Source organism: Sus scrofa, chromosome 2 (assembly GCF_054392235.1).
Source record: "Sus scrofa isolate SSC_HxYL_T2T_F1_AM1 chromosome 2, Sscrofa_HxYL_maternal_Yorkshire_Landrace_v2.0, whole genome shotgun sequence".
NCBI lineage: Eukaryota > Metazoa > Chordata > Mammalia > Artiodactyla > Suidae > Sus > Sus scrofa.
Window position 1 is genome coordinate 100,369,052 of NC_139384.1, and position 19,738 is coordinate 100,388,789.

Here is a 19,738-nt window from a genome sequence, read left to right on the forward strand (position 1 = left end):
TTGGAGGCACTGTGAGGAAGAACACTTTGGCAGAGGGAAAACTACTCGTTGCTTCAAAATGGAACTAGGAGAAGCCACTGTGGTCACCTCTGGGTGATTCTTGGAGTGAAAGAGTTAAGTTCTAAATTGAATTATTACATTTAAAAATGGTCAGACTAGGTAGTTCCCGTGGTGGCTCAGCAGTAATGAACCTGACTAGGATCCACGAGGATGCGGATTTGATCCCTGGCCTCACTCAGTGGGTTAAGGATCTGGTGTTGCCATGAGCTGTGGTGTAGGTTGCAGACGCAGCTCGGATCCCACGTTGTTGTGGCTGCGGTGTAGCTGGCACCTGTAGCTCCGATTTGACCCCTAGCCTGGGAACCTCCATATGCTGTGGGTGTGGCCCTAAAAAGCAAAGAAATACATAAATAAAAATGCTCAGACTAAATGGGGATCTTCTCCTAGTCACCCTAAAAAGAAAAGCCAAGAAATTATAATAAGTCCCCAGCAGACAAGGGCCTCACTGCTCCTGGGCCAATGGCCAGGTAATTATTTGGGCACCCACATCAGGCCAATATATATATATATTTTAAGGGTGTATTTACCCCATATGCCCTTCAGCTTATTTTTAAACTTAAGTAACTCAGCAACTTTGACATTCTTCCTTCAGGTACAAAAATTGTTTGGACCATAGATAGCATGCAACTGCTAGCTAAACAGCTCTTACTTAAAAAAAACATATATATATATTTTGTTTGTTTGTTTGTTTGTTTGTTTGTTTTTGTCCTTTTGCTATTTCTTTGGGCCGCTCCCGCGACATGTGAGGTTCCCAGGCTAGGGATCGAATCGGAGCTGTAGCCGCTGGCCTACGCCAGAGCCACAGCAACGCTGGATCCGAGCCGCGTCTGCAGCCTACACCACAGCTCATGGCAACGCCGGATCGTTAACCCACTGAGCAAGGGTAGGGACCGAACCCGCAACTTCATGGTTCCTAGTCGGATTCGTTAACCACTGCGCCACGACAGGAACTCCTAAAAAAATATTTTAACTCACTTTTGAGTTCTATGACGCTAAAAGAAAAGAATTAAACCAGTAAGCAATGTTTTTGAGACACTGATATAACTTTCCCATCATTTAAAACACAATGCTTTTTCCTCTTTCACAAATTGTCTACATCTCTCATTTTCTCTAAGTTAGTTATAGTACAATGATATTACTGCATAAATATTGGTGAAAATTATGATAAATATTGTTGAATAACAAATCTTGGGAAAGCATACTCATGGTAAAAAGAAATGTCTTTTTTTTTCCATAGTAATTCTGATGCTGATAATTCTGTTAATATGTCCCTCAATTACATGCTAGAGATCTCTTCACACAGGAAATTTACCTTTTCTTTTCCAACTGGTTTGGCTACAAATGTAGAGAAAGCCACACTAACAAGTTTCTCAGTGCCAGTGCACATGTCCTGTACTGTGACCTTGATGATGATCTAAAATGAAAAGAAAAATAAATTCAAAAATTTTCAGCCATCCAGACAACAGATGAGATTGCAGCATTCAAAATTCATCTCTGTACTCTATCATTATTTTCTTTGGGTTTTTAAATGAAATCAGCATTTTAATTTACTTTCAAACAATACAGTCCTTTCAATGATTTTTCTATGAAATTGGAAAATATCTTTTTTTCTGATTATAGAAAAAAATATATTTCCCATAGGAAATCTGGTAAATACAAAAATAGATGATAAAAATGGAATCTGACTATCAGAGTAGATATTGCCAGTAATCTCATCATTCAGATTAATAATTATACACACGTATATAAGTGTACATCACCGTGTATTTACAGTTTTATATTATAACTTAAAATTATGTGATAAGCATTTTCTAATCCCATTATTAATAAATGTACTTTTGAAAACAGGATGTTAATGAATGCCTTATAGCGTATCAGAGAGATGCACCATACCTTTTAAAAATCTTTAGTCTGAGTTTTGTAAACAAGTTGACATGGACAGAGTATTACTTGCGGTCATGTTATTTGTAGCTTTCCTCTTTCAGGAATTTCATTTTTCAGGACTGGCCAGGAGGTAGCTAAGACACTTCCTGGTAACACATTATAGTGGACTAGGTTTCCCCATGTGAAGAACTCTGAACTCTGGGCCTCACGATCACATTCTGCTGAAGTGTTAAGTAAACTCAGGCACATACTTCAGAAAAATAATACTACCTTCTGGAAATTGTGGGCCACCTTAGGCATCTTAATTCAGCACTATGTTATCAATGATAAAGAATATCTATTTCTACATCTTCACCAAGTATGTCATGTACAAAAATCATCAACAATCCATGATTCACTTAATTTATGAAACCAGAGTGCCTTTTCCTTGTATGTTTACTTCCTGTGTATCCTTCTATGTAAAAAGAGCACATCACATCACATTTAATTTTAGTAGCAGGGAAACACAGGCTCCTTATTTACCTGTGAGCCTGACAAGGGCCTTCTGAAATTCAGAATCTCATGAACACCAAGTCATGCCAGGCCTCCTCATCTACCTTCTATAAACAATGAAGAAATGAGCACCAAGAGGCAGAAGAAAAAATAGGAGCCTCTTACCTCCATGCTTGTGCTAAATGCTCTAGTAACTTTCGCTTTGATGGTTATAACTTGTCCAAGTCTAGTAAAACAAACAAACAAAAAAAACCACCTCTGTAATTCTAGCAAATCTCATTTCATTTGATGAGGAGTCACTTAAATGCATGTGCAGTTCCACTTTATCATGTTGATAATGTTCCTGCATGAAAAACTCAGGTTAATGATAACAGAACAAGACAGTGCTAAAACACAGATGTCAATCATTGTAAACCATACCTATGTTAGCTGACTACCTCTTTCTAACAGAAAAGGGCCTCTGCAAAGGTGGTGTAAAAGTGAACTTCCAAATCTACAGCAGACATTTATATCATATCACAGCTGTTTCCTTAAGAGGAGGTAAAACAAACACACATGCAGACCTAGACAATTGACATTTTAAAATGTTTGTCAACAAATACGTGGGTAAACATATAAGCAGGCAAGCGATCAAACTGAATGTTTGCTTCCCTAGGTTGACCTGAGCCCTCAGAGTTGCTAGATAGATGATCCATTCACTCCCTGTTATTGCTAGAACTCTGGTCCGGTAACCGGAAGCTGTTTCAGAGCTTTTGCGTTCAGGCCTCTCGGTCATCTAAGGGTCTACCCAATATAAACCTCCTCTATTTTTCTCCCTTCTTCAAAGCTGAACCACATTCTCATTATTCTTCTCCTCACTCTTCTGTTTCAGAGGAAGGAAGATCTCTTCCTTTACCTGTGTCCTTGATCCATCCCCCCATTACCTTTTCTCCCGCACTGTGGTCTGGCTTAGGCAGCTCTTTGCTTTTTTGCATCCTCAGTCTCTGCCCCTTCCTGACTCCTTATCAGTCTGTGGAAAAAGGTCAAGCCTTTTCCTTTAAAAAAAATCTTTCAACTATATTCTATCTCAAGATTTTTTTTCTCTTCTCCTCCATATTTCAACTTCCTAAAATAATCTTTTTCTCTTTCCAACTCATAATATATTTAACAATTGTTTACTGAGTTACAACTAGTTCTGGCATTACACTAAGACCTTAGAATACAGTGATTTATAAGACAAGGTTTTGAACATCAAGGAAATCTGTCTTCACTTGGGACACCAGGATCTAGACAGATGAAATGCAGTTTTTCGAAAAGAAGAAAGGATTGAGAATTGCAAAAGCTCCCAGAAGCAACTAATGTGAAAAGTCAGGGAAGGAGGCATAGAAGAGGTAGTATTTGCATTTCTCTAATAGTGAGTGATGTTGAACATCTTTCCATGTGTTTTTTGGCCATTGTATGTCTTCTTTGAAGAATTGTATGTTTAGATCTGCCCATTTTTTGATGGGGTTGTTTTTTTGGTATTGAGCTGCAGAAGATGTTTATAAATTTTGGAGATTAATCCTTTGTCAGTCGATTCATTTGCAAAGATTTTCTCCCATTCTGTGGGTTGTCTTTTTGTTTTGCTTAGGGTTTCCTTTGCTGTGCAGAAACTTTGAAGTTTAATTAAGTCCCATTTGTTTATTTTTGTTTTTACTGTCATTACTCTGAGGTGGATCTGAGAAGATGTTGTTGTCATTTATGTCAGAGAGTGTTCGGCCTATGTTTTCCTCTAAGAGTTTTATAGTATCTGGTCTTATATCTAGGTCTTTGATCCATTTTGAGTTTATTTTTGTGTATAGGGAGTGTTCTAATTTCATGCTTTTCCCTGTGGCTGTCCAGTTTTCCCAGCACCATTTATTGAACAGGCTGTCTTTTCTCCATTGTATATTCTTACCTCCTTTGTCATAGATTAGCCGACTGTAGGTGCCACTACGAGGTACCACCTTACACAAGTCAGAATAGCCATCATCCAAAAGTCTACAAACAATAAGTGCTGGAGAGGGTGTGGAGAAAAAGGAACCCTAGTACACTGTTGGTGGGATTGTCAATTGGTGCAACCACTGTGGAAAACAGTATGGAGATTCCTCAGAACACTCAAAATAGAACTACCATTTGATCCAGCAATCCCACTCCTGGGCATCTATCCAGAGAAAACCATGACTCGCAAAGACACATGTACTCCAATGTTCATTGCAGCACTATTGTCAATAGCCAAGACATGGAAACAACCTAAATGTCCATCGACAGAGGATTGAATCAAGAAGATGTGGTACATTTACACAGTGGAATATTACTCAGCCATTAAAAAGAATGAAATACCAGCATTTTTAGCAACATGGATGGACTTAGAAATTATCGTGCTAAGTGAAGTCAGCCATACAATGAGATACCAACATCGAATGCTTTCACTGACATGTGGAATTTGAAAAAAGGACACAATGAACTTCTTTGCAAAGAACAGATACTGACTCACAGATTTGAAAAACTTATGGTTTCCAAAGGAGAGAGCTTGGGGGGTGGGGGGATGCTAGCGGTTTGGGATGGAAATGTTAAAAAATTAGATTGTGATGATAATTGTACAACTACTAATGTAATAAATTCATTGAGTAATATATATATAAAAAAAGAAGAGGTGACATTTGAGATGGGTCTTCAAAGATTAGGATTTTGGAGTTTCTGTTGTGGCACAACGGAAATGCATCCAACTAGGAATCAGGAGGTTGCAGGTTTGATCCCTGGCCTCGCTCACTGGGTTAAGGATCTGGTATTGCCTTGAGCTATGGTGTAGGTAGACATGGCTTGGATCTGGTGTTGCTGTGGCTGTGGTGTAGGCCAGCAGCTGTAGCTCTGATTCAACCCCTAGCCTGGGAACCTCCATATGCCACGGGGGCAGCCCTAAAAAGACAAAAAGACAAAAAAAAAATTAGGATTTTTTTCGGGTTCAGCAGTTTGGGGGTTTCATCTTTCATTCCCTTCTCAGCTACTCAAAACTACCTGTTTTCTCCACATCTTACTCCTGATCTCTCCAAAGTCACTTCCTAACAGCTAAATCCAAGGGCTCCTCTCATTTAAGAGAATCTGTCAACTTCTTCCTCCAGGAAACCATCTCTTCCTTTGGGTTCCAAAACACTGTTCTCTCTTCATTCTCAGTTTCCTTCACTGATTTCCCTTCCTTTATCCATCCCTTAAGTGTAGCCATCCCCTCAAATCTGTTCTTTGTTCTGTTCTCTTCTCATTTCACTTTCTTCCAGAAAGACTTTGTTCTCTTCCATCATCCTGTCATCTTTATAGAGATGATTCTCAATTCTATATCTTTTTTTTTTTTTTTCGTCTTTTTGCCATTTCTTGGGCCACTCCCACGGTATATGGAAGTTCCCAGGCTAGGGGTCGAATCAGAGCTGTAGCCACCAGCCTACACCACAGCCACAGCAGCTCGGGATCTGAGCCACGTCTGCTACCTACACCACAGCTCACGGCAGATCATTAACCCATTGAGCAAGGCCAGGGATCGAATCCGTAAACTCATGGTTCTTAGTTGGATTCTTTAACCACTGTGCCACAACGGGAACTCCTCAAGTCTATATCTTTAGCCTGAACTTCTTTCTTGAAACTCAGAGCCATATTCTCAAACTTCTTTTAGCAGATTCGGCTAATAGTTATGGAGGCTCTACTAGGCTGAGTGTTAGCTGCTTCCACACACATTACCTCGTTTAACTTAATCCCCACATTTAACACATGCAAACGGAAACCAATTTTTCTTTTTTCATTAAATTTGTTCCTTCCAGACTTTCTGGCTCTCGTCAAGTTTCTAGCAGAGGTTTACGGTAATAGCATGAGGCGAAGAGTGAGTCCCTTTTCTAAGCTACTTTAGTACTTTGTTCTCATATGCTACCAAAATCTTGGCCCTCTCTGCCTGTCAGACTTTGAAGAGGGGAAGCATCTTACTGCTTTTCGGATCTTGTGAACTCTGCCCTGCCCTTAAAATGTAGGGGAAATACATACGGCTTGGTTCTCCACCAAACCAAACTTCTGATACTGAACTGTCGGGTGAGTGGAATGACTAAAATTCCAACTAAATAAAATCAATTTCATAGCATGGCATTCAAGGCCTTCTGTTAGCCAATTCCAAACTACTGCTAGGGCGTCATCTCTGCAGACCAGGCTTTTCCTGAGCACCCCCCACTCCTTCCCACCTTGGTGCTTAGCTTATACAGGTATGTCATCTTGTAAGGACCTTTTCCTATTCACCAGATGAAAATCTATACCTCATTTAAGGCTTTTATTAAATGCTACCTCCATCATGAAAGTCTCATTGATTCTCCAATTAAAATGGACCTTTTATCCACCCCCCGGAACTGAGTTTACATCTCACCCTAAGCATGCATCCTATCATTTCCTTCCATTCTGATGACTATGTATTTTTCTAACTTTCTCACCAGACTGAGTGCCACACACTCCAGAGCTGTGCCATAATCGTATATTCTTTTGGGTCTAGAGCACAATTTTGGTCTATGCAATATACATTTGTGAATTCAAAAATATTTACTATGGCTTTTAACCAAATTATATGAATTTCTATAAGTAGCTTTCAATTTTCCTTTTTCAGTGGTGCAGTTCTCATATCCCTTCTGACACCACAAACACAAAATGGAGTAAATGGCAAACCACATTTTAAGATGATGTTACTAGTTAAATCTAAGTCATATAATTTAGGATTGGAAAGTTCATAATGGATGTTTATTGCAATCGACTGCTGGCCTTCTTAAATTTAGTAATGATGCTTTAATCTATGCTCAAATAAGTTTGGATTTTCATTAATCTGTAATTTTGTTCAGATACAAACACATGTCAATTTTTTCTACTCTATGGAAAATCACACAGCTAGTATCTGAGCTTAGCCAACAGAACTTTACCTGCATCTTCAAGGCTTTAGTATGTCAAGGGCTCTTTTACTAACACTGTAGCTGCCTATGAAAACCAGCATAGGGATGTTCAATAAAGATTGCTGATCACAAAGTTAGAAGAAGTGGCTTGGGAAAAGCACTGGATTAAGCATAAGAAGATCCAGGCTTTAAGTGCCCTCTGACCTTTGGCTGGCTTTGGGCATTAGGCCTCAGTGTCTATTCAGTACCAAGAGATGATTGGGCTAAGAGCTAAAGGTCTTTCCATATCTATGTTTCTAATTCCTATCAAAAGTCTTTTGGAGTCAGGTTTGAAGATGTAATTTCTTTATGCATGTGCTTTCACTTAGCTTAATTTTATTTGTATGTAAATGAATAAACACCACATAGATAAATATAGGCAGTAAGCTTGTAGAGATGAACTAGGTATCTCACTGGACAAGAGTACTTAGGGTTTGAAAACTGGTGGTAACTACCCAATGGTCCTGAGAACTATCCCAGACTGGAAACAGATGATCTTCTTTCTTCCTTTTTCTTGTAAGTTATGTTTCTTATAAGTTTTGTTTTCTTCTAAGTTACGTAAGAATCAAGGGTGTTCAGAAAGAAAAAAAGAGATACGTAGTTCCCATCATGGCTCAGCAGTAAAGAATCCAACTAGTATCCATGAGGATGTGGGTTCAATCCCCGGCCTCGCTCCATGGGTTAAGGATTGGGTGTTGACATGAGCTATGGTGTAGGTGTCAGAGCAACTCAGATCTAGTGTTGCTATGGCTGTGGTGTAGGCCAGCAACTGTAGCGCCAATTCGACCCCTAGCCTGGGAACTTCCATGTGCTGTGGATGCAGCCCCCCCCCCCGAAAAAAAGAAAAAAAGAAAAGAAAAAAAAAGAGATATGAATATAAAATTAAAGAAATTAAGTAAAACCATATTATCCTAATTTGTTACAGTTATTAACATATACTCTTCAAAAAACATAATTCCTAATTCTGTCCATTAAAAAGCCATAGAAATAATGACCAACCTTGTATCAATGAGCACCTTCCCTGCCTAGATTATGACCTCGACTTATCATTTCTTTTGAAAAATTTTCTGAAGTTAAATTTGTGTGAGGAAACATAAAAGATGAGCCCAGCTTATCACAGCAGAAAACAAAGGAGTTATTAAAGATTTTAACTTTGTTATGTCCAAAGGACTTAGGAACCAAACCAAAGAAGCTCCCAGTGCTCGAGGATGGGATAGTTTGAACATCCATAGTAATAATCATATCAGAATTGAAATGCATCAAATATGTTAAAATCCATGAGCTCATAATGATACTAACTAAAGGGAAAGAATTAAGCCTGTCTTTCCCGGACAAACTTTGGCTCAGAGTAATCAAGTAATTAGTGAGATAAAGGGTTTCTCTATACAAATATTCAGAAAATATGTGGAGAAATTGTAGAATTAGCATATTACTATTTTACCAGTATCTAATGAAATAATGTTCTATGTAAAGATTGGGAGATGTTATGTGTTCTTGAAAGGGACGGGTTTTACCAAAATTCAAACTTTTATCAGGTCAGTTTTTAGATGTACCTAACATGTTATATGAGAACATGTTAAACAGGGATATAGTGAGCAAATACAAAATGTGGTAAAATCTGTAAGACAAATGACCAGGTTTCTTTAAAAGTTAAATTGCAAGAGAAATGAAGAAAGGGAAAAATATTATGTTAAAGGTCATATCAGCCATACTGGGTCCCGATTCAATAAACCAATTGTTTAAAAAACATTTTTTCAGGTCATTGGGAATGATACTTTTTGTTAATGGTATTGTGTTTAGGTTATTACTTTTTCTAAAAGAGCTCTTATCTTTTAGAAGTATATACTAAAATATTCAGATGTGATATCTAGGATCTGCTTCAATATAATCCAGGTGTGTGTGGGAGTGTGGAGGGATATTGGTGAAACAACTATGTCTATGAGTTGAATATTGTCATAGGTGGTTGAAAGATTTGTGTGCCTTGAGATTTTCTACAATAAGTGATGGTAAAACATATATACACAGCCACGCACAAAATTTTTTTTTATAATTTAACGTCTCTGCTCAGATGCATTTACCCAACAACCTAATAATGAATTCACCATCACAGAGATACTTATTAGCATTAATTATTCTTCTAGTAGAGGGAAGAGTCATTAAGAATCAGCTATTAGAAATCCTGCTCTACCTTATACCAGAATGCATCTAATGCTAAAAGCTATTTCTCAACAAAATCAGGACTGTAAATTTATTTTTTAATTTTTTTTGGCTTTTTGGCTTTTTGCTGTTTCTTTGGGCCACTCCCGCGGCATATGGAGGTTCCCCGGCTAGGGGTCTAATCGGAGCTGTAGCCACCAGCCTACGCCAGAGCCACAGCAACGCTGGATCCAAGCCGCATCTGCAACCTACACCACAGCTCACAGCAACGCCAGATCCTTAACCCACTGAGCAAGGGCAGGGACCGAACCCGCAACCTCATGGTTCCTAGTCGGATTCGTTAACCTCTGCGCCACGACGGGAACTCCAGGACTGTAAATTTACAGTTAAGAGTATTTACTAAAAGTAGGTCCTGCAAATTATATTTTTTCTGATTTACATTGGGTCGAATGTTATTTATTTTATTAACAAACTGTATCACTGACTCCAAATGAGTAAACCAAGGTGCCACAGATATATGTCACAACATATACATTCAGGAGTTGGAAGGCTTGATAGAGCAATGTCACTTACCTAGCTGTCTCCTCAAATTGTATGTCATCCACTGAGGCTGTAACACAGGAAACCCCAGCATGCTTTTCAGCTTCAAAAAACAGGTAAATATGGGCTGCATTAGTGGTTATGCTTAAATATTTCAGCACGTGAGAAAAGGAATAAAACAAGAGAATTTACTCTAGTAATTCATCTTCTCATTCAATATAGGACAGCTGTGCCCGCACTTCTGGAAGAACTGACTGAGTTCTTTGCTCAGCTCAGTATATTTTTTCTACTGTATGGAAATTACTGTACTTTCTCTTAAGTTTTAACTTGTACTATCTTTGATTTGAAATTCAACACCAATATCCAGCATATCGAGTTATTTAAATAGCAACTTTAGTAAGTCGATGCCAGCTTTAAATATTTTGTTAGTAACTTACCCTTCTTTTGTTTTAAAAACAAGGCCCCAAAGCTGTATTTATTATCCCACATAACCAGTGTTATGAATACATTTAAACCATTTAACCAGTGTAAACACTGAACGATATGGAAGACCCCAAAGTCATACCCCAAACCAGAGAGAAACTTGTCTGAGCATCAGAGAAATATAGATCGGCATATAGGCATTTAATAAGTATTTATTATTTATTATTACCAAATTCACACAAAATTCACTATGCATTAATTATGTTGGAGGAGGAAAAGTATTGAGTATGGTGGGAGAGATTAGGGAGGAGCTGCAGTTATTTACATTTTCCCTGTCTATGTTTAATTTGTTGAGATTTTTTTTTGATTGTTGGTTTTACTTTATGTAAAAATATGAAATTTATTCTCTTTAGGAAAAATTTGACATGTGTGTTTTCTAGAATTTGACTTGAAGGAATAGTCAATTAAAATTGCAACAGACCCCAACAGAATGCACAAAGAAATGTAAACTCCACTTTAATTTTGGAGACTTCACTCCTGGTGCCACATTATGAAAAAGAAAGAGATGGTGAACTATACTGAATTTGTATTCTTTGTATGTAGTGGATTCCTTAAACTGCAATATATATTAACTGATGGTCCCAGGTAAAGAGATGTGAGAAAATATTCCAGAGAGCAAGTATGTAACATTCTTAGGAGCTAATTCTATAGAATATTGAACATTCTGGTTTAACTAGTTGGATTAACTGTTCTTCCAGATATACACTCAATATAAACTGAGTTACCAGAAAACTAACCACAGCAGAACTCTTTGTGTGAGTGATGGAGGGGGGAGAATGGGCTTCCCAGATATAAATGCAGTGAGAGGAAATAAGCATAAAAGTATCAGACTCCAGTAATTCTCATATTGGGCTCAATTTAATTCAGTGTATCAAGTATTTATTCAGTTCCCATTGATTTCCAGATACTGAGCTGAATTAGTCCTATCTGTTAATGAGTCTACTCTAACCATCAACAGTGCCCTTTTATCTTTTTTTTTTTTTTGTCTTTTTGAGGGCCACGCCCTTGGCATATGGAGGGTCCCAGACTAGGGGTCTAATCAGAGCTGTAGCCGCCCGCCTACTCCAGTGCCACAGCAATGCCAGATCCGAGCCACGTCTTCGACCTACACCACAGCTCTCAGCAATGCCAGATCCTTAACGCACTGAGCGAGGTCAGGGATCAAAGCCACAACCTCATGGTACCTAGTCGAATTTGTTTCCGCTGTGCCATGACGGGAACTCCAATAGTGCCCTTTTAGGGTTTAAGTTTTCTAGAGAACTTAAATGCTTACCAATATATGCTATAAAAAGTTGAGTAATGAGTACTTACTAGATATTCATTCTAGTTACCTGACATGAGGGAATAAGATGTTGAATTTATTAAACTACTCTTATTAATAAAGTGTTACAATGTATACCAACATGAATTACCAATTTTGAATGCTTTAAATAACTAAAGTGCAAAAATTGATAAAAGACTAAATTTTTAATGTATGTATTGGGTGTCTTCTATGCATATATATAGCACGATAATAGATTGCATTAGGCATCACAAAGAAACAGTCATAATAATTATCATCTATTAAGTATGGTCTGGCACTAAGTTAAGTATTTGTGCATATCAATTATATGAGGTTGATAGTAGTATCAGTTCCATTTTACAAATGAGGAAATTCAAGCTTTGAAAGATCAAATACATTGTTCTAAATAGTGATTTTTGTCTGTAAAAGCAATAGGAACTCTGGGAAAAGAAAAGACCAACCAAGGAATCCTCCCTAGAGAAGTGCGTGGCTGAACATGGGCTTCAGGGGCTCAGTAGCCGTGATTTACATCATATATTTTCAAGGGCCATTAAATTAAAAGAGAAAAAAGAAAGCCATGGAGAGCCAACCGAGGGCCACAATTTTTACACGTGGTTCTTTTCTTTTTACAAGTATGACGGATGTGAATTGACTATGACCAACTTGTTCTGGCTCTTGGTTTTGATTGTCCTTCATGCGGTATGCCATTAAAAGCGGAGAAACCCTAAAGCTGTTTCTGATTCCTTGAGGAAACTGAGAGAAGCTGAGGAACAGTAGCCAAGTGCATGTAATCCAGGTATGACGATTGACAAAAATGGTGGTGCTGTTGTCCATTCCTTCTTTTAACTCATGTTGGCTGAACACTTGTGCTATGTCAGCCTCTCTGTGAGGTGCCGGAAATACAGAACAGCCACTATCCCCATTCTTACGGAGTCTGGTGGAAGAGCCAGAGATTATTAAATGAATACATAATAACAAAATGAGTTATGTGCTCTGAAGAAAACATGGAATTTGTGAGGGTCTGTAACTGAGGAACCACAGCAAGTGGGATGTCAGCGAAGGCTTCCATGTGGAGGGGATGCTTGAACTGACATCTGAAGGATGAGAAGGAGTGAAAGAGATGTGTGTTGTGAAGGAGGGTGCAGAGGAGGGAGGGCATGCTGGGCAGAAGGCACAGTGACTGCACAGGTCCTGATGAAAGTTTTTGTGGCTAAAATGCAAAAAGCAAGGAGAGTGAGTAAGATACGGCTGAAGGGAAGGTCGAGGATAGACCAGGCGCAGGGCCTTGAAGCTCTTGGTTGGTAACTTTTATATTTAGTATTAAAGATATTATTTCACTATCTTCTGGCCTCCAGTGTTTCTGATGAGGTCAGTGGCTAATTTTTTTAAAAAAATTTTATTGGAATATAGTTGACTTACAATGTTGTATAAGTTTCAGATGTACAGCAAAATGGATCAGGTATACATATAAATATATCCATTCTTTTTTCCTATATAGGTTATTACAAACTATTGAGTAGATTTTCTTTTGCTATACGGTAGGTTCTAGTTAATCATCTATTTTATACAGCCAGTGTGCACATGTTATTCCCATCCTCCCAATTCCTCTCTCCCCACAGTAGTTTCACCTATAGTAAACATAAGATTGGTTTTGAAATCTGAATTTTTTTCTGTTTTATTAGTGTTATTTTGTATCATTATTATTAGAGTCCACGTATAAGTGATATCACATGATATTTGTCTTTCTCTGACTTACTTCACTCAGTACGATAGTCTCTGGTCACACATGTTGCTGCAAATGGCATTATTTCATTCTTTATTATGGCTTAATAATATTCCACCATATATATGTTCTACATCTTCTTTATACATTCTTCTATTGATGGGCATTTAGGTTGCCTCCATGTCTTGGCTATTGTAAATAATGCTGTAATGAACATTGGGATGCATGTATCTTTTCTGATTATAGGTTTTTTTTTTTCTGGATATATGTCCAGGAGTGGGATTTCTGGATCATATGGTAGTTCTGTGTTTAGTTTTTAAAGGAACCTCCATACGATTGTCAATAGTCCATTCCCACCAACACTGTAGGAGAGTTCCCTTTCTTCCACACCCTATCCAGTGTTTATTAGTTTGTAGACAACAGACGATGCCCATTCTGACTGGTTTGAGGTGATACCTCATGGTAGTTTTGACTTGCATTTCTCTAATAACTAGTGATGTTGAGCATCTTTCCACGTATGGTCATTGGCTTATTCTAATCCTAATCCTTGTTTTCCTATATATTGTATAATGTATTTCTTTCAAGATTTTCTCTAGAGTTTGACTATGATGTGCCTAAATGTGATTTTCTTTGTATTAATTTTGCTTTGTGATCTATGATTTTTTTTTTTTTTTTTTTTTTTTGCTGTTTAGGTATACTTATGGCACATGAAAGTTCCCAGGCTAGGGGTCAAATCAGTGCTGTAGCAGCCGGCCTATGCCACAGCCACAACAATGGGATCTGAGCCATGTCTGCAACCTACACCACAGCTCATGGCAATGCGGGATCCTTTCACTCACTGAGTGAGGCCAGGGATCCAGCCTGTATCGTCATGGATACTAGCCGGGTTCGTAACCTGCTGAGCCACAACAGGTACTCCCTATGACCTTTTTGAATATGTAAATATATCTTTTACCATATTTTGGAAATTTTCAGCCGTTATTTCTTGTTTTTTTTTTTTGCTCCATACTTTCTCTTATCTATGGGACTCTAGTTATAAAAGGTATGTTATACCTTTTTGTCATTTTTTCTCATAAATCTCAGACACTTTACTTTTTATTATTTCCCTTCTTTTCTTCAGAGTGGATAATTTCTATTGCTCCATCTTTATGTTTACTAACTCTTTAGTCTGTCACCTCCATTCTTTGGTTAATCCTATCTTGTGAATTTTTAATTTAGATACTGTTATTTTCAGTTCAGGTATTTCCATTGCGTTATTATTTTATAGTTTCTACTCCTCTGCTGAGAGCTGTTGTCTATTTTTCATTATATTCTTGAGCAAAGTCATGATAGCTGCTTTAAAATCCTTGAAGCTTAACTTAATTCCAGCATTCGCGTCATCTCGGGATTGGTCTCCACTCACTGTCTTTTCTCTTAAGAATGGGTCGTGTTTTCTGTTTCTTTGAATATCGAGTAATTTTGAATTGGAGCCTAGCCACTGTGAGTGATATGTTCTAGCAACTGTGGGTTCTTATATGATCCTCTGAAGAGTACTGGTTTTTTTATTTTTAATTAAGTTTTTTAGTTAAACTCACACTATAAAACTCTGTTCCTCTAAAGGTAGGATCAGTTCCTCTCAATATAGAACTCTGGTTGGGAAAATGCCAGAAAAAAAAAGTTTTTGTATTAGTCCAATTGCATAAAAAAACCCACCATGTTGGAGCACTTCTCAGTCAAAGATTCAGTTACACTTTTGGCTAAATAATGTCCTGTGCTTATGTGGCGGCTTTTCTTACGATGGAGTGTTTAACACAGGCATTAACCATGTCTCCAAACCAGCTTTATCATAAAGGTCTCTTTTTAACATTGTATTATTAGTAATACAACTATTAAGGTCCAGAGTAATTGGTTATCTCCTGACTCATTCTATGGTCAGAGCTTCCAAAGATGTAAAAACCATAGAAATTTTTATGATAATTGCAGGATGGCCAATGGTTTCTACATTATAGGAGAGAAGCACGAAGTGAGGTAACTTTACAGAATCACTTAAACATTCACATAATGAATTTAGTTGCCTTGGCAATAGGCATCATCATTATTAGCAACAATAATTTCTATATTTTTTTCTCCTACATGCGAATTAATTTTATATTCATATCTCCATTATTATGTTGTTATAAGCGACCTCAAATCCTGATAAAAACTGTTAAGGCAGAAACCAAACAGACCTATCAACAAACAGAAAACAAACAGATTGGCATCAGATATATGACAGTTTTATGGGTGGTTAACACATAGTGGATTAGAAACTATGAGCATTCATTGAGGAAAGCAGGGTTTTGTAATCAGCTGAGCTTTATTTTTATCTTCTGTAAAATAAGAGTCCTGGGAATACATGATCTTAAGCTCTTTCCAGCTCTAACATTTTATCTTAAAGTTATTTGACTTAATATGTACATTTGCCGACTCTATTAAGTGCCTTATGCAAAGCCTAGCTTCCTTTTAGAAATGAGATTCCAAGTTCTGGACCCATCCATCTAACTATCCATACATAAAATCAGAAGGTTTTTATTTAGTGCCAACCAAGCAATAGAGACCTAGCTTTAGTTTACATGCTAATTGGCCAGGCAAGAAATAAAAGTTGAAATATTAATACAAAAATAATTACAGATTGTGCTAAGTGGTGTGAAGGAAGTCAGAAAGGGTGTTGTGATAAAAGTGATGAAAGGGCACAGGCATAAAGCAGATGGTTAGGAAAGACTGCTCTGCAGAAATGATATTTAAATGGAAACGGAATGCCCTGAAAGGGCCATGAGAAGAGGGTAAAGGCAAAAAGAAAAGCACCTGCAGGAGTTCCCGTTGTGACTCAGCAGTAATGTATCCATGGGGATATGGGTTCAATCCCTGGCCCTGCTCATTGGGTTAAGGACTTGGTGTTACTGTGAGCTGTGGTGTAGACTGCAGACACAGCTCAGTGCGGAATTGCTATGGCTGTGGTGTAGGCTGGCAGCTGCAGCTCTGATTTGACCTTTAGCCTGGGAACTTCCATACACTGCAAGGAGAGTCTGTAATAAATAGATGCATGCATGCATACATACATACATACATACATTAAAAAAAAAAAAAGAAGCAGGTGCAAAGGTCCTTTGCAGAGACTACATGAGGATGTGGAAGGCAACAAACTGAATGAAAGCAGATATGAAACGAGGTGATGTATTAAACTAGGCATTAAATATATTTGCAATAATATAAACCAATACCACTTCTCTAAGTATGTTTTTATTCTTATTGAAAATACAGTTACTTTTCAATGAAAATATGTAATGGGTTTTTGTTCTTTTCAAATGGTTATTTAAAAAAATTTTGCATAGGTAAATATGGATAAAAAGAACCCACATAAAGGCTCTCCAGGAGCCTCATTTAGTGGCGTAAAGGAGTCCTAAGACTGAAACGTTTTAGAACTACTGGTCTAGGTCATTCCCAGAGTAGGATGAACAATCTCAATCATCACATCCCAGCTGCACAGGGCTTAAAACTCTGTAATTATTCTCCTCTCCTCCCTTCTCCCTCCTCACTGAACCCGGTTCCTGGCGTGGCGCAGAACCGAGCCCCAGGGATCCGCACTGCGGAGCGTCATCCCTCATCCCGGCCGTCCCAGGTCTTTCCTCATCCCGGCCGTCCCAGATCTTTCCGCATCCCGAACTCCGCATCCCAGATACCCCCTCCGCTATCCCGCATCCCTCACATCCCAGCCTTCTTCCAGTTCTCAGGGACTCCCTGCCTTCCTGGACACCACCCCAATACACACCCGACTCCCTCCGGTGCTCCCCCATTCCGGAGCCCTAGCACCCAGGGTCCCCCTCGCGCGGCACTCCCCCTCCAGCTTCCCTACCCGCCAGGCAGGCGGTGGCGTCGATCCACTTGAGAAGTTGCCCGGCGCTCAGCTCACCGCGGGAGTTGGTGTGTGCGGGCTGGATGGCCTGGCTCATGCGCACCTCGCCGGGTGTGGGCAGCTCCATGACTGGGCAAGAGTGCGAAGCCCCCGGGCGAGGGAGCCTGGCCGCCGCCGGGCCCGCCCCCACTCCAAAGGGCACCTCGCCGCTGCCTTCCAGGCCCGCATGGCGCGCCCTGCTGGCTGCCTGGCCCGCCCAGTGCCCTGGGAGGTGAAATTTAAGGCGCCAGGAATATCGCCAGGAAGGCAAAAGACAGCTTTATTATGTCTGAATCCCAGGAGACCGAAGTTGGCAAAACTGCGAACAGTTTGGGTTGCAGTACTTATTTCAAGGGACTTGCAGAGAATTGAAAGAGATAATGTAGGAAATTTATAGCCTGTGCCTGGCTAAGGTGATACAGGTGTTTGCCAAATGAATGCACAATGAGGTTTTCATCTGTGTGAAGAACTTGACAGCAATGGGAAGTTAAGAACTGATTAGTTAAATGCTGCCCAGAAAATGTAGACCTTTTGTTTTAGAAGTTGATTTTGGAGTGACTTCTTTTTTTCAGGCTGTTGATTGGCAGGTAGGGTGAGAACTCAAGTTCAAAATACACCTTCTGACTCTTAGGATATTATAATGGCTCCAAAAAACTCCTCTATTATTGATCATTTTGTTGTGAAATTACCTGCACTGCCAAACAAACAAGTACTGATGTTTGCAGACCCATCAGAGTCACCAAACAAAGGAAGGCAAACTTTTGGCTTTAATTTAGAGAGTTGACAATTAGAAACTATCACTTCATTACAAATGAGCCCAACAAATCCCAAGAGAATTTCTTCTTTATGAGAGGCAGAACCTAGAACATTAAATGAGAATTTTCATTGTCAACCTTTAGCACATAAAAGCTGTAACATTTTCCAGAACTAAAATCAGTGACTAGTTCCCATGAAGGAAACAGTGACATCAGAAAACCTCCAGCATATTATAGAGCCATAGATGTCATATTGTTAGGGCTGGCTTCATCTGGGAGGGCATTGATGGGTGAGGAAATGGAAGCCTGGAGATGTGAAGCATTGTGTCAGGCAGGCAGCTGATGCAAAAGGTTCAGCTAAGGTCATAGATCACCTGGCTTGAACCCAGAGCTCCTGAGTTACCACAGAGTTTAACTGACTCCAACAATTCGGTGCTGCTTTTTCATCCCTGTGCTTCTGGTAATTTTGCTTCTCCTTTTAAGATATATTTTTAAATATAAAAATTATATATATAAATGAGAGGAATGATGTTAACATGGACTTGTTAGTTTTTCAGTGTCCTCTGCGGGTAGGTTTCCATCTCATATCCAGCATAAATAAGAATCAGATGCATTCAGTTAGGCAAGTAAGAACTTTGGCTTTTATAAAATGCATAACGATGACTTTATTCAACAAATTGAAACCTCTGCTTCCAGGAGGGTCCCCTAATATAGTTATATGCTGATTTCAATGACAGGGTTATTACTCATGTCACTTTTGGCACTCTTCTTTGGAAAAAGCCTCGAGTTTTTTTTTTTTTTTAATTTATTAGAGTATAGTTGATATACAGTGTTGTGCCAATTTCTTCTGTACAGCAAAGTGACTCAGACATATGCTTTTAGAGTTTATTGTTCAGCAACTATTCACTCCAGGTGCTGATGACTCCATGGGAGGCACTTACTGATGTTGGGGTTGACTCTGTGACTTGCTTTGGAATGGGGTGTGGGGAGGTAGAGTATACCAGTTTGAGCCTAGACCTTTGAGGTACCACATCTGTTCTCAGCAACATCTGCCCTCTGCAGTAAGAAGATGCATTGCCTCCATCAGTGCCCCATCAGCGTCCGGATACCAGGCTAAAATCACATATTGCAGAGACATTCCAGTCAATCTGCAGATTCACAGCCTGAAGCTGAACCATCTAGCAGACGTGCAGACTCGTGAATGAGGCGTTAGCTGCTTTTTGTTGTGTGTCACTGGAATTGGGGTTTGTTACACAGCAATCACTAATGGTTACATGTATGAATTTATTAATATATTAGAAAATTTGTTAAGTTATTGGAAGTCAAGCATATGTTGTTTTGGGTTAAAATGGTGACTGAAGTGGTAATATCATGTGTATGGTATATAGTTGGTAGCCTTTGAAAGTGATTATCTAGAGGGGATAGCGTGCATCTGTATATGTATGCCTGGGAATGTTGCTCAAAAGGCAGACACACTACACAAAGTCACTATTGTGTTTTCTTGTATGT

The 19,738-nt window shown here is 38.9% G+C and overlaps 1 protein-coding gene across 3 annotated transcripts in view; it reads right to left on the bottom strand.

The window, feature by feature from the left end:
- ACOT12 (acyl-CoA thioesterase 12) overlaps positions 1–17,566 on the bottom strand; it is a 50,051-nt gene extending 32,485 nt beyond the window's left edge. For 2 of the 3 annotated variants that reach the window (XR_014838162.1, XM_003480872.5), the window contains exons 1-4: positions 17,436–17,566; positions 10,110–10,179; positions 2,602–2,662; positions 1,373–1,474 (exon numbers count right to left, since the gene is read on the bottom strand). Coding sequence is in view for 2 of the 3 variants with exons in the window: in XM_003480872.5 (XP_003480920.3) it covers positions 1,373–1,474; positions 2,602–2,662; positions 10,110–10,179; positions 17,436–17,562 (360 nt within the window). In the remaining variant the exon portion in view is untranslated. The remainder of the gene's footprint in view (positions 1–1,372; positions 1,475–2,601; positions 2,663–10,109; positions 10,180–17,435) is intronic. The other variant, XM_021084505.2, reaches the window with a different exon arrangement.
- Positions 17,567–19,738: the final 2,172 nt, after the last annotated feature.